Source organism: Oppia nitens, unplaced genomic scaffold (assembly GCF_028296485.1).
Source record: "Oppia nitens isolate AA-2021 unplaced genomic scaffold, nextdenovo-longstitch-racon4-pilon3 scaffold27_pilon_pilon_pilon, whole genome shotgun sequence".
In the NCBI taxonomy this organism is placed as follows: domain Eukaryota; kingdom Metazoa; phylum Arthropoda; class Arachnida; order Sarcoptiformes; family Oppiidae; genus Oppia; species Oppia nitens.
This window is the reverse complement of record NW_026533207.1, coordinates 2099126-2114765: the sequence shown is the minus strand read 5'-3', so window position 1 is coordinate 2114765 and position 15640 is coordinate 2099126. Positions and strand designations below refer to the sequence as shown.

At 22.6% G+C, this 15640-nt stretch overlaps 3 protein-coding genes across 3 annotated transcripts; 1 reads left to right on the top strand and 2 right to left on the bottom strand.

The window, feature by feature from the left end:
• Nucleotides 1–494: 494 nt before the first annotated feature.
• Nucleotides 495–3395, top strand: LOC128954491 (platelet-activating factor acetylhydrolase 2, cytoplasmic-like). Its single transcript, XM_054300077.1, has 4 exons — nt 495–546; nt 768–1240; nt 2223–3002; nt 3096–3395. Exons 1-4 carry the CDS (start codon nt 521–523, stop codon nt 3200–3202), a joined length of 1386 nt encoding a protein of 461 aa, XP_054156052.1. The 5' UTR covers nt 495–520; the 3' UTR covers nt 3203–3395.
• A 1047-nt stretch (nt 3396–4442) lies between these two features.
• Nucleotides 4443–5304, bottom strand: LOC128954468 (transmembrane protein 68-like). The gene is made up of 2 exons (XM_054300050.1): nt 5260–5304; nt 4443–5204 (listed from the first exon to the last, which is right to left on the bottom strand). The coding sequence occupies exons 1-2, from the start codon at nt 5302–5304 to the stop codon at nt 4443–4445; spliced, it is 807 nt and encodes a 268-aa protein (XP_054156025.1).
• A 1352-nt stretch (nt 5305–6656) lies between these two features.
• On the bottom strand, nt 6657–7633 carry LOC128954467 (transmembrane protein 68-like). The gene has a single exon (XM_054300049.1). The coding sequence runs from the start codon at nt 7338–7340 to the stop codon at nt 6657–6659; it is 684 nt and encodes a 227-aa protein (XP_054156024.1). The 5' UTR covers nt 7341–7633.
• Between the last annotated feature and the right edge of the window lie 8007 nt (nt 7634–15640).

Here is a 15640-nt window from a genome sequence, read left to right as displayed (position 1 = left end):
AATATATACTGTATATACAGTATATATATATATATATATTTGTATATTTTATTAAAGGATAAATTTATTTATATATAATATATTTTTTATCAGTGAAAGAGTAATATTTTYAAAAACAAAAAAAATAAATAAATAAAATAAAAATTTAGTTCAATTAGATATATATATATATGTGATAAATATAAAATTTATATATTAATATACTGTATATATATATATTTATAATTGTCTATTATATATTGGATGATAATATAATATTTGGTTATATATATAAATTATTATAAAATATTTATATATATATATATATTAAAAAAAATATTAATAATTTTGTGTGTATTATATATTTGTGTGATTTTTTAAATAACAAAATAATTGCTGAATAAAACAATTTTTATTTTTTTGAGTACATTTAAGTACAAATCGCGCGATAATACAATATATATATATATATATAWATTTATATATATATATATAAATAATAAAAAAAATTAATTAATTAATTAAATATTGTTAGCTAAATATGAAACTACGTAAATCATTTAAACGGTAAATAATAATAATTATTATTATTATTAATTATATTATTAAATAATAATAATAATAATCACATGAAATAATAATAGTTTTTTTTCAAACAAAACTAATTGAAATTAATTTTTCAAATTATTATTTCCCAACAAAACATTTATGCGCCCATCGGGTGGTTTGTGAACCGTACGTCCCGTCCCGTCCCGTCAATCATCCCATCATAACATGGCCACCAATAGCTCAGCCGCGGCCGCCACCACTGCTGCCGATAAATGCCGTGACCGTAGTCTACAGACTGGCCGCCGATATCATCTACCATTGCCTACCGGTCCCTATCCTAATCTCGGCTATTTGGATGTACTGACCGGCTCTGGTAAACAGGACGGCCTACTGGTTCGCATTATATATCCGGCTGCCGATCAAACTACCCCTACCACTGACCAGTGGCGCCAGTGGCCAAATTGGTCGCCGCACGATAACTATAAGACTGGTTATCTACGAGCTGCGCAACTGCCGGGACCTGTTGCCCGACTGGTCAACCATTGGAGTACCGATGTGTTCGTACCGATTGTCGACAGTTGGGAACCGTTACGCGAATCGCCATTCGGACAGTCGTTTCCGGTGATTATCTTTTCCCATGGATTGCTCAGCTGTCGGACCACTTATTCAAGTGTCTGTACCGAAATGGCCTCTCACGGGTTCATTGTTTTCGGTAAGTTGGTGTGTGTGTGTGTGTGTGTGTGTGTGTGTATGTATGTGTGTGTATATATATGTGTGTATATATATGTGTATGTATGTATATATATATATATATATATATATATATGTATGTATGTGTGTGTATATGTGTATGTACTATGTGTGTGTATATGTGTATGTACCGTATGTGTGTGTGTGTGTATGTATGTGTGTGTGTATATGTGTATGTATATATATACAGTATATGTGTATGTGTGTGTGTGTGTGTGTGTGTGTATGTGTGTGTAAGTGTGTGTGTGTATGTGTGAGCGATATATGTTTTCATTGTTTATTTTTTTATTTGTTTAATGAGATCACGATTTAAACTTTTTTGTTGTTGTTTTATTTGTTGAAAATAATAACTGAGATTGAATAGCATTGATAGCACCGGTAGATAACAACAAAAAAATACTGTTACCTCTACTACAAGTTCACACATACAGTACTTATCAAATATTATTAAACTTTGAAAAATATGTATTGTTTAAAAAAAAAATTTAAGATATTATCTATCAGTACCTATTCAATGTGTCAAACAATTATTAAATTTAAAATAAATGTAAAAAAAATATAATTATAACTATTATTAAATTAGTAGTCATTTGTGTTTTATTTTTTTTATATATATATATAATAGATATAAGATAAGTGTAGTACCAGTACATACCGTTCCCTCATTCAAAATCTATACACACATAGTTGACTACCCCCTCCCCCCAAAACACCTCCTCAATCAATGTGTGAAAACAAAAATTAGTAGTAATTTTAAACTATTTTTAAAAAACATTAAGATATAGTATATCTCATATTAAAACAATAAAATCAATCAAACATTTAGTATTTTTTTTTAAAAAAAACGTTATTTTTTTGTTAAACCCATTGACACTAATTTGACAATTAATTAATTTATTAATTAATAATAATAATTATTATTATTACTATTACCACATACTTAGCCGTTGAGCACAGGGATCAAACAGCGGTCGCATCATTTTACCCGTCGGCTGGCAATACTACTAATAATAAGGACAACAACAACACCGAGACGGCAGCGTCGGCTGACGGCCAGTCAGCAGCCTATGAATGGGTAGACTATCTACCGGTTAAGCTATACGACAACGACCTACCCGTACGTAATCGTCAATTGGACGAACGTGTCGATGATATTAGGCGTACCATCCGATTGATTGGCGACATAAACAACGGCAATCGGGTGGACAATGTGTTCGGGCGGTCGCCGACACCAGCAACCGATGCTGTAGAGGACAGCAACCTCCAGGCGCTGGCCGGCCTACTGGACACAAACAATTTGATACTAATGGGCCATTCGTTTGGGTCGTCGACAACCATCCGATCGTTGGCCACCGATGACCTGCGGGACAGTATCCGATTGGGCGTATGTTTGGACGCCTGGATGTATCCGCTACAGCAACCGTGGACTCCAAGTCCCGGTGCTTGCAGTAAACCCCTGATATTTATCAATATGGAACGCTTCCAGGTTCAGGGTCAAAATTTGAAAATGATGAAACAATATATCGGCGAGGATGGCCAGAATACGGATGACCGACGGGTACATACAGTCCGTCAGGCCAAACATACCGACCAGAGTGACATACCGTTTGTCCTGAACTCGGGTCTACTGTGGCTGACAGGTATGCGACCAATGGTCGATCCGTTTGTTACACTGGATCTGACCACTGGACTGGCACTCGAGTTTATTGCCGACAAATTGGACAGTAAGTGATTTTGAAGGACATTAATGACCCCAAAAAAAATATTTATTTTTTATTTTATTAATTCAATTGTTTGTCTCTAATTTGTTTTTTTAGTAAAACTAGTTAATAGCAAACAATATATCATTGATAGACACCGGGATCTACTGATGGACGGTATTGATGGCAAGTGGTGGCGACAACAACAACAACAACAACAATGATGAGATGATAATAGACATCGATGTCCATCATCACTACCACCACCACTACCTAAAAAGACAACTACAAAAGCAAACAATAGCAAAAAATTTATAGTTTTTATTATCTATATCTTAAATTATAGTTTATTTATTATTATARATAGATAGATAGGAAAAAAATTAATTAATTAAATTAAATCAATGATATGTTAGGTTTTTGAAAGTGATATAATAATCAATTGATTGATTGATTGATTGATACAAATAGGTTATTGATGTGTTATGTGTTATCATATCATTTATATTGAATTGAATTGAATATATATAATATATTACTAAAAAATAATCAATGAATTTGAAATATTGAAAATTGTGTGATATTTTTTTTAAAAAATAGTATATTAATAACAACAATTTTAATAATAATAACTATAATTTACATGGTTAATTTTTATTTTATTTTTTTAATATAATTTTTGTTTTAATTAGGTTTTTTTTTTGATTAAAAAATATTTACTAAAATATACTAAATTTTTTTTTACTAAACTATTTTGAATTATTAGTTATAAAACATTATAATATAATTTGAAATTTTTAATATAAATTTAAAACATTATAAATAGTTATAATTAAATGGCTTTTTTTAGGCAATCTATAATAAAATAATTATTATTAATTTTATTATTAATTTTATTATAATTAATGCAAAAATTTTTGTTATTAATTTTTATTAAATAAACTTTTTTTAATAATCAATAAAAATTTATACAATTTAATAACAGTATAAAAAAGTAATTTATAAATATAGTTTTAAAAAATTATTAGTAACAACAACAACAAAAAATACATTACTTATTAAATATAACACTTATTACATATATTATTGAATATATTAATTTAATTTCAATAAATTATTTAAAAAAATTTTACAGTATTATAAAAAAAAATTAGTTTACAATACAATCAATAAATAAAATTAGTAATAACTACTTTAGTAATAACCTTAATTATAATTAAATAAAATTAATTAAAACAAAAATATTATACTGTATTTTAATTTTTTTATTATAATAAGTTTTTCTTACTTTTTGTGTGACATTTTTGTTGTTGTTTTTAATTTTTGTATTTAAATAAAAATATTGATATAATTTAATAAATAATAAAAAAATAAATTATTTGAAATATGATTAATGTCACACTTTTTTTACTAATTATAATAATAATAATAATTATTATTATTATTTAATTTAAATTTTCAATTTCAATAAAACCGATCGCAAATTGCGTCCCAAATATTGCCGGGAATTCTCTGATTTTCCCGAATCAGACGCTCGACCGCCCGTTTAGTCCGTAGGGCTAACTGGTCGACACTGACCCCGGAGTCATACGGTATGGGTTCGCCTACATATGTAGTCAGTTTGACGGGAAAACCGCCGTAAAACGGTACCAACGGTAGCCGCGACCACTCGTACAGTGGCCGCAGTAACCGTTGACACCATTTGACCGATCGAAACGATTCGCGTAGATTACGGGTAAACAGGGGTATTATCGGTACCCGGGCTTCACGGGCTACCCGTGCAAACCCTTGGCGATTGTTCCATAGGAGTCGATACCGATTGTCGCCGAACTGGCCTTCGCGTACACCGCCCGGTGCTATCGACAACAAATGGCCAGCATTTAGTTGGCGTATACATTCGTTGGGCCGGCCCTGTAGTGCCCGCAATTTGACCATCAATTGTCGGCAACCGGGAATCATAAACAAGAAATTGTCGCTAACTGTATGAATGACCCGATGTTTCCCGAACAGGACTTTGGTTACCAATAGCATGTAATCCATGGCTATACAGCCGTGATAGTAGACCAGTAGTGCCGGCCCTGTTCGGGGTATACGATCCCAACCGACCACTTCGTAGCCGTACCAGTAGTAGCCGTGTGCGTCCCATAGCATCATCAGTATTGACACAAACAACTGTCCCCGACTTTTACCGGCACTTTCACCGTCGACACTGGATATGACTAACTCCTGTCGGTGCCGATAGACATACAGTACAAGTATTGACAGGTATAGTATGTTAAACAGTAGCCAAGGTATGATTATGATTATGGTGATGGCCAATAGCCATGGATAGGTAACTACTAGTTCACAGGTGATAGTGTTGATAGTGGGACAGTAGTCTAAAATATAGGGATCAATATATGGATGCTGTATTGAATAGTATAGCCAGTTATCAAACCAATGATAAAATTGTTTAATTAATGAATACATAGTTTTATTTTTGTTGTTGAAAATTATTATTATTATTATTATTAAATCATTGGTTATTAATATGCATATAAAAAATTATATATTTAGTTTATATTTATTTAATTAGTTGTATTTATTTTTTTTAAATAATAGATTTTTTTTGTTTTATTTATTTCCATCAAAAAAATAATAGTTTATCAAATATTTGTTGGATATTATTATCAAATAAACAAACAAATAATTTTATAATATCTATTAATATATTAATATGTTAAACAAAATTAATTAATTAATTATTTTTTGAATTATCACTGATAAGTATTATCACAAACTTTTTTTAATTATTAGTTTATTTTGTTTATATATAAAAATAAATTTTTGACAAAAATTTTTAATTGAATAAATAAATTACATTTTAAACTAAATTTTTTAATGTCAATCATAATATATTAAAATAAAATATCATTGAAATATTAATAACAAAAATATTTTTTTATAGTTATAAATATATAAACTTTGAAAAACTTTTTTATGAAAATATAAAATTTTTAAAAAATTTAATTTTTAAATATGATTTTTGATGTCTCACAAATTGTTTTATTATTATTTATCTATTAATTATTATTTATAAACTGAATATACAGTATTTTAATATTATTATTATTAGACAATTAATTTATTATTTAATTATTATTATAATTATATAAAAATTTTTGTTATTATTCACATAAATACGGAAACCGACAAAAAAAATTAATAATAATTTATAGAAATATTTTTATTAATAACGTCTAAAAAATATTAATAATAATAATAATATTGTTGTTGTTATTGTAATATTGATTAATTTTTTTAATTAAATCATAATTTAATAATAAAATTATAAATATTATGGTTTATTATACGATATATAATTAAAAATTAAATAATGACTAGTTTTTTGCAAATTGTATTATATATTGGCAACACATGTATGAAAAAAATTATGATTTTATAAATATATTTATATAAAAATATATAATTTTAATTAAAATTATTAAATGCTTAAATTTATTATTATTATTAATTAAATAAATTATTTTAAATATTAAATAATTTTCATATTATTTTTATAATATATTTAATATACAGTATATTAATGGCACTTAACTAATAAATTAAAAGTTATTATTATTTAATATTTTATTAAAAAAATATAATAATATTATAATAATAAAAACTAGACTTTCATTAAAACCGATCACAAATTGCGTCCCAAATATTGCCGGGAATTCTCTGATTTTCCCGAATCAGACGCTCGACCGCCTGTTTAGTCCGTAGGGCTAACTGGTCGACACTGACCCCGGGATCGTACGGTATGGGTTCGCCTACATATGTAGTCAGTTTGACGGGAAAACCGCCGTAAAACGGTACCAGCGGTAGCCGCGACCACTCGTACAGTGGCCGCAGCAACCATTGACACCATTTGACCGATCGAAACGATTCGCCAATATTGACAGTAAATACGGGTATTATCGGTACCCGGGCTTCACGGGCTACCCGAGCAAACCCTTGGCGATTGTTCCATAGGAGTCGATAGCGATTGTCGCCAAATAAGGCTTCACGACAACCGCCCGGTGCTATCGACAACAAGTGGCCAGCATTGAGTAGACGTACACATTCGCCGGGCGGTCCCGTAAGTATCCGCAATCGGCTTAGCACTAGTCGGGAACCGGGAATCATAAATAGGAAATAATCGCCGACTGCGTGTATGACCCGATGTTTGCCTAACAAAACTTTGGTCATCAAATACATGTGATCCAGGGGTAGACAGCCGTGATAGTAGACCAGTAGTGCCGGCCCCGTACGGGGTATACGATCCCAGCCGATCACTTGGTAGCCGTGCCAGTAGTAGCCGTGTGCGTCCCATAGCATCAACAGTACAGTCAGCAACCACTGTCCCGGACTTTTATCGGCACTTTTACCGTCGACAGTGGATATGACTATCTGCTGTCGGTGCCGATAGACATACAGTGCAAGTGTTGACAAGTATAATGAGCTAAACAGTAGTACAGGTATGACTAGACAGATGATGATGATTGTGGTGATGGCCAATAGCCATGGATAGGTAACTACTAGTTCACAGGTATTAGTTGTGTTTATGATGGTGGGACAGTAGTCTAAAATATAGGGATCAATATATGGATGCTGTATTGAATAGTATAGCCAGTTATCAAACCAATGATAAAATTGTTTAATTAATAAATACATAGTTTTTTTTATAATAAAAATTATTATAATTATTATTATTAAATCATTGGTTATTAATATGCATATAAAAAATTAAATATATATTTAAATAGTTTATCACATAATTAAAATAATATGATTTTTTTAAAAATATAATATATATTTTTAAATGTTATTAACAATTATAAAACAAACAAATTTTTTATTTTAATTTATAGCATATATATAAATATATATATATATTAAATAAAAATTATCACTGATTAATTTTTTTTATCACAAATTGTTAATTATTAGTTTATTATTAGTTTTTTTTTTAGAAAAATAAAAACATTTTTAAAATAATTTTTTGTAATGTCAATCATAATTTTATTGAATGAAATAGCATTGAAATAATAATAATAATTTTTTATTTATTTTTCTGTATATAAAAAAAAAACTTTTGAAAAACTTTTATAACAAAATAAAAAAATTATTTCTAAAATATATTAGTTTGAAATTATGATTTTAGATGTCTCACAATATACCAAATAGTTTTCATATTAATTATTATTATTATTACTTTAATATTATTATGTAATATAATATATATATAACACAAATATAATGTTTGTTTTATTAGAAAACATTTTTTTTTCAGGCAAACCCTTATATTATAATATTTATTATATTATAATAATAAAAAATATTATTATTATTATTATTATTAATCAATCAATCAGTTAATTATTATTTATATACTTGAATATACATTATATAAATATTATTATTATTATTGCTATTATTTGATTATTAGTTCAATTAATTTATTATACAATTATTATAATATATACACATTTTTTACAGTATTATTCATATACTTTATACGGAAACCAACAAAAAAAATAAATAAATATTTTTATTAATAATAATAAACTAAATAGAAATACATATGTATTTTATGTTTTAATTTACAAACATTTACAACAAATAATATTATTAATAGTAATAAATGATAATAAATTTGATTGATTAATATGATAGTTATAAATTAATAAATATTTTTAAACATATTATACTACTAAATATATATATATAAAAAAAATAATTTACAAATCATTAATTATTTTTGTTTGTTTGTTTGTTTGCCATAATTGTATTGTATTGGCAATACATACATATGTGTGTGCAAACAATTAGAGACAATTATTATTAATATGATATAAATGATATGATATATTATATATATATATAATATTATACATGTATATTATTTTTTATATGTATAGTATCTCAGCTACCATTCCTCTCTCACTATCTCCCAGTGCCATAGTTTTTAAGTTACTAATGATATGAAAATAAAAATAAAAACTAAAATTTATATCAATAATATATATATTTATAACATTTTATATTTATAATAGTTTTTTTATTAATGCTGTTTAATTAAGCACATCATAAAATACTAGTACTCTCTCTCTCTCTCTCTCTCTCTCTCTCTCAATGTTTGTAATACCTGTCCTTCAAATAATAAAAAAAATATTAATCTATAAATACTATGTTTATATTATATATATATAAATATTTCATTTTATTTAATTAATATATGGATTATCACTAAATCGAAAAATTAATTTTTTTTAAATATTTATTTCAATGTATTCCTTGATCTAAAAAAAATAATAGTAATAATAATAAACTTTATTATAACTATTTGTTTTATAATCAACTTTTTTAATCTATTATTTTTTTTAAATTATGATTTTTTTTGTTAGTGTTTTGTATTTATTTAGTTATTTAGTTTCATAATCATCTTAAATATCTATATTTTGATTTTTTTTTAAATGAATAGAAAATTAAAAAAATAATTATTTAAAAAAATATATTTAAAAAAATTAGCAAATAATTCAAATAACAAACAAAAACTTTTAGTTAATTATCTATAAGTTGTTATCGTATTATTAATTGTATTTTTGTGTAAAAATTTTATTATTATTATTATTATTATTATTATATATAAAATAAAATACAAGTAATTTAGATAACAATCACATCAACAATGATTTATTTTTTTTTTGATGAGTACTTTCACTATACATACGATTCATTCAACTATTTTTTTTTATATATATAAAATAAAATCATTTATTATTTATTAAATGATGTTTTTTCCGACCCAAAAGTTATATAACAAACAAATAATAACAATAAATAATACCATTATATATCCACAAAAAAAATGTTTTAGTTATCAAACTATATATTTTGATGTAAAAAATTTATTTTTTAATTGAAAGTGAAATCTTTATTTAAAAAATTTATTTTTTTAGTTGTTTTGTTTATTGTCTGTTAAACACTTGTATTATTGTTAGTATTGTTACATAATATATATATATAAGTTTTTTTATAATATAAAAATTTTTATTATCATTATTATTGTTGTAACGTTTGAGTGAAAGTAAAAGTTTTTTTTTATTTAGTATTGTATTAAATTGTATGTAATTTTTTTTTTGGTGTCCAACAAGTTATTTGACTTTATTATTATTATTATTATTATATAATAAAGTATTGCATAAAATATCATAAGATTTATATTATATTATATATTATTATTTTTTTGGTCATAAAAAAGTATAATAAACTTTAAATTATTTGACATTTTTTGTTTGTGTGAGAAACTAAAAGTAAGTAAAAATTTATTATTTTTATTATTATTATTATTAATTACTTCAACAAAAAAATTTTTTGTTAATTATAATTATAAAATAATTATTTAAAACAAAAAAAAATATTTCTCACTTTTATTTTAAAAAACATTTAATTCGTTATTTAATTATTTAACTTTTAAATCTCATAAATAATAACAATATTAATAAGTAAACAATTTTTCCTTAAAATCATTAAAACTTTATTATTTTGTCTTATTTTTTGATTAATTATATTAATAATAACAATAATAATAATTACTATTATTTTTTTATTATTTCTAATTAATTTTCCAATAATCAGCAGAAAATAATTTATTTAATAAATATTTTTAAAAAAATTTTATTGTTGTTAGGAAATGGCAACTAATTGACATAAAAAATATTTTTTTATTATTTATTTTATTTATTTAGTAAATAATTAAAATCTATGCTATTTATTAGGAAATAGTGAAAGTTATAAAAATAATTTTGTTATTATTATTATTATTATTATTATTATTATTATTATTATTATTATTATTATAGTATTTATTTTAATACTATGAAAATGAAATTATTTAACAATTATATTATTTTTTTGTGTCTATAATTTTTAAAGACAAAAATAATAATCAAATTAAACAATTATTTATTTATTTATTATTTTTATTTATGAAATTATAATTTTATTTTAATATATTTTTCAACAAAACAATTGTCTTATTTTCAAATTATAAGTTAATTTCATAAAATATTTTTTTATTATTTTCTAAAATATGTGAATAATTTATGTAATGTTTTTAAAAACTGTATGAATGAATAGCTAAACATTTAATATATTATAAATAAAATAAATGTTTTACTAATTTTTTGTTATATTTATATGCGATTCACATTTAAACTGCAGTTATATTATATGCTATTTTTATTTTTATAATTTATATATATATATATATATATATATAAAAGGGTAAGTTTTATGTGATATTTAAAATTATAATAAATAATTTTACAGTAATTTTTATATATTTATAATAATATTTTAGTTTTAGTAAAAAAAATTACTTTAATTTTATTTTTAAATGTTAACAACTAAACGATAAATTATGATTATTAATGTTTATTATATATACAGTTATAATATATAATATATATATATTTGATTTATTTGAAAATAATTGCCATTAAAATATATTACTATTTTTTAATTTATTTATTTATTACTAAAATTACTAAAATTACAAACAATTTTTGTTTTTAATTTTTGTTTTGTTTTTTTGTTGTTGTTGTATATAAAAAACAATTGAGTCAATTAATATTTATTATTATTTTTTTAATCATTTAGTTTTATTTTGCATTTTAAATATATTTATAAACTCTCTTTTAGTTTTTTTAGTCAACCCTATAATCAAAATATACAGTTTATGTTTGTATTTAAAATAATATTATATTTTTATTGTTTTTTGTTTTATCTAAAAAATTATAATTTTAACATTTATTTACTGTATATATATATATACCGGTATATAAACTGTTAAAATTCATAGACAATAATAAATATGATAATAATTTTTATGTTCAGATTTTTTTTTAATTAGATATTAATTATATACTGTGTTTGTATTATTATTATTATTTAAAAAATGGGAAATTATTTTATGTTAATGTCTATAATTGTGATCACATTTAATCACATTATATATATATATACCTGTATATTGTATAATGTTTTAAATATGCTATAAAATTATTTATTATTATTATTATAATCATTATAAATAATATTTAATATACCAGTTAACACACACACATAAAATTATGCAAATTGTTTATTATTATTATTATTATTATAATGCTAAACTAATAATAATTAATTCAATTGAATTTAATGTTAAATTAATTATATATATATACTATATATATAAGCAAACATTATATTAATGACAATCAAAAATTATTAATCATTTACAATATGGGATATATTTGCTAATCAATTATCATTATTATTATTTTTATTGTAATAATAATTATTTAAAAATATTTATGTAAATTATTTATTAATTGTTTTTTATATAACATATTTTTAATGGTATATTTAAAAAATATATTTTTTAATATCCAATAGTTTATTAACTAACTAACAGATCAATCCATTAAATTATATGAATTATATTATAATATTTATTACATAAAAAATATATATATTATTTAAGTTTAAAGTCATATATTTAATAATATTATAAAATAAAAAAATAAATAATTTCACATAAATTAAAAACTATTGATATTAGTTAAACTGTAGTTTATTAAGTATATATATATATATATATATATATATATATATATATATATATATATATGTGAAAATGTGAATATATGTGAAAATATACTGTATATGGGAATAAATAACTCACAATAATAATAATAATAATAATTTTTTATCTGCTGTATAGTCACGCAATCAATTGCATGAATTATTTTTTATATATAATATTATTTAAACAAAATAATAATAATAATAATAATGAAATAAAAATTTATTTTATCATTTATAAATCAAATACACACACACACACACACATAAAAAACCATTAGTTAGGAATTTAATAGTAAATATATATATATACTGTATATAAGTTTATATAAAAAAATTTATATACTATAAGTACAACAACATAGAGTTTATATCGTATTTACAAAAAAAAATCATTATATAATCAAAAACTTATTATAAATTGTTGTGTTGTTGTTGTTGTTTAGTTACTAATCATTTATATATATATATATATGTATTGTTGGACAGGTATTAGTTGGTGTTGTTGTTGTTAGAAAATCATAGGACAGGTATCTAATAGTCTCTCTCACTCACACACACACATACACACACACACACACACACACTAACTAACTAACTAACTAACCATTATTTTTTTCAAAAAAACCAGTATTATCTCACTGGATATAATAATTATGTTAAATACCATATAACATAAAAAAATAATAGTTTATATAACTTTATACTGTATGTACAGTATTTTTTTCGCCAGTGATAATAATAATAATTAATTAATTTTGTTGTGATGTGAATGGGAAAAAAATTATGCGAGATATACTTTATATTACTGTATATCTGTATTTTTTTAAATTAACTGTGAGTGTATGTGTGTGTATGTGTGTGTATGTGTGTGTATGTGTGTGTATGTGTGTGTATGTGTGTGTATGTGTGTGTATGTGTGTGTATGTGTGTGTATGTGTGTGTATGTGTGTGTATGTGTGTGTATGTGTGTGTATGTGTGTGTATGTGTGTGTATGTGTGTGTATGTGTGTGTATGTGTGTGTATGTGTGTGTATGTGTGTGTATGTGTGTGTATGTGTGTGTATGTGTGTGTATGTGTGTGTATGTGTGTGTATGTGTGTGTATGTGTGTGTATGTGTGTGTATGTGTGTGTGTGTGTATGTGTCTGTATGTGTGTGTATGTGTCTGTATGTGTGTGTATGTGTATGTGTGTGTGTATATGTGTATATATTTATGTATGTATATATATGTGTGTGTATGTATGTGTGTATGTGTATGTATGTGTGTGTATGTGTGTGTGTATATATGTATGTATATATGTATGTATGTGTATGTGTGTGTGTGTGTGTGTGTATGTATGTGTGTATGTATGTGTGTATGCATAATATATCGTGATAACAAAATCCTTCACAAAGTTATTTTTGATTATATTTTTACATAAATATATTTCAATAGAAATAAACTGTTATATAAATAGTAATTTTAAACTCAAAAAAAAATATTTGAATTCAATATTTATTAAACGATATAATACTCTCTCAATTCACATAAAATACATATCAATGACAATCCCTTATATATATATATAAACCCTTATATTATAATATTTTAATAGTATTTAATAAATAGAAAGATAACCCTAAAGTCATTCATATATATATATAAACTATAATATAATATCAATAAAAAAAAATTAAATAAATTAAATGCTAAATAATATGCAAACTAAATATAATATAAAGTATATATTTTTTTGGTACAATAATCTAGATTTACATAATATTAATATATATATATATAAACTGTATATGTTATCTATTAGATTAAACTTAAATGGGTAAATAAATGCCCACAAAAAAAATAAAATAATTGATAATTATTTATTAATGAAAACAACAACAAAAATATTTATATAATATTTATAAATAGTATTTTTCTGACACACAATGATTATTATATATATATTAATAATTTATATATCATTTTGTATTAGAAAATTTTTTATTCAATGATTTCAAATGTCAATTAATTCAATTAAATTTAGTTTTATTTTTTTAAGTATATTTAATACTATATATATAAACAGGTATTATCTAATATATATAGCTATAAATATAGTATCAAATATTAAATAATTATATATTTATTTTGTTTAGTTATGTGTGTAAAGGTTTGGCAATAATTTATTGCAATTTAATTAGTGTTTATATAAATACTCAATATATATATATATATATATATTAAAAATATTTAAATCAAATCAAAAAAAATTTTTTATACATAATTATCATTTTAAAAGTGTTATGTTTTTTGAAATTTGTTTTATTATTTTGTTTTTATATGAAATTTAATAATTCAATTATAAATTACAGGTATAATAATTATTAGTTATGTGTATCAGTGTAACACAATTTTTTAGATAAACTTAATTTTATTTTTTGTTTTTATTTATGAGAAAATTTTTATTAATAAAAATTATTTATAACTATTTTATTTGGAATTTAAAATCAATATATATTTTTTTCAAAAATAATATATAATTATTTGTGTGTTATATTTATAACTAAATAATTATATGAATTTTTATTTTTATTTTATAAATTTATTTTTTTTTAATAATAATATCTATAATAGATAACACAAATAAATAGATAATAATAATAATCAAAATTTTTATCAATAGTCAATTAATTTTAGATAAATTTATTGTGTATATATATTTTATTGTTATAATAAAACTAATCAATAGCTATTAAAATTATATAAATTATTGTTATTATTATTATTATTATGATTAATACACATAACTAGTGATTTAATTTATTAAAATATATCCACAATTTATTATCCATTAAATTGTATTTTATTTTATTTTTTTTTTATTACTTTATTATTTTATAATTATCGTAACTAATGTGTATTATATTAAGGATAATTAAGTTTTAAAAATTATTTAGTTATTTATTTTTATTATTATTTTGATTTCTATTGATAGTCAGTAAAAGTCAATTACTTTTTTTATA

Bases quoted from the DNA above. Each gene is read 5' to 3' on its own strand.
- LOC128954467 (XM_054300049.1), bottom strand. From the start codon at position 7,340: ATGCTATGGGACGCACACGGCTACTACTGGCACGGCTACCAAGTGATC.
- LOC128954468 (XM_054300050.1), bottom strand. From the start codon at position 5,304: ATGGCTATTGGCCATCACCATAATCATAATCATACCTTGGCTACT. The intron at 5,205-5,259 runs GTTTAACATACT...CGGCACCGACAG, and splicing joins ATAATCATACCTTGGCTACT to GAGTTAGTCATATCCAGTGT.
- LOC128954491 (XM_054300077.1), top strand. From the start codon at position 521: ATGAAACTACGTAAATCATTTAAACG. The intron at 1,241-2,222 runs GTAAGTTGGTGT...CCACATACTTAG, and splicing joins TCACGGGTTCATTGTTTTCG to CCGTTGAGCACAGGGATCAA. The intron at 3,003-3,095 runs GTAAGTGATTTT...TTGTTTTTTTAG, and splicing joins TATTGCCGACAAATTGGACA to TAAAACTAGTTAATAGCAAA.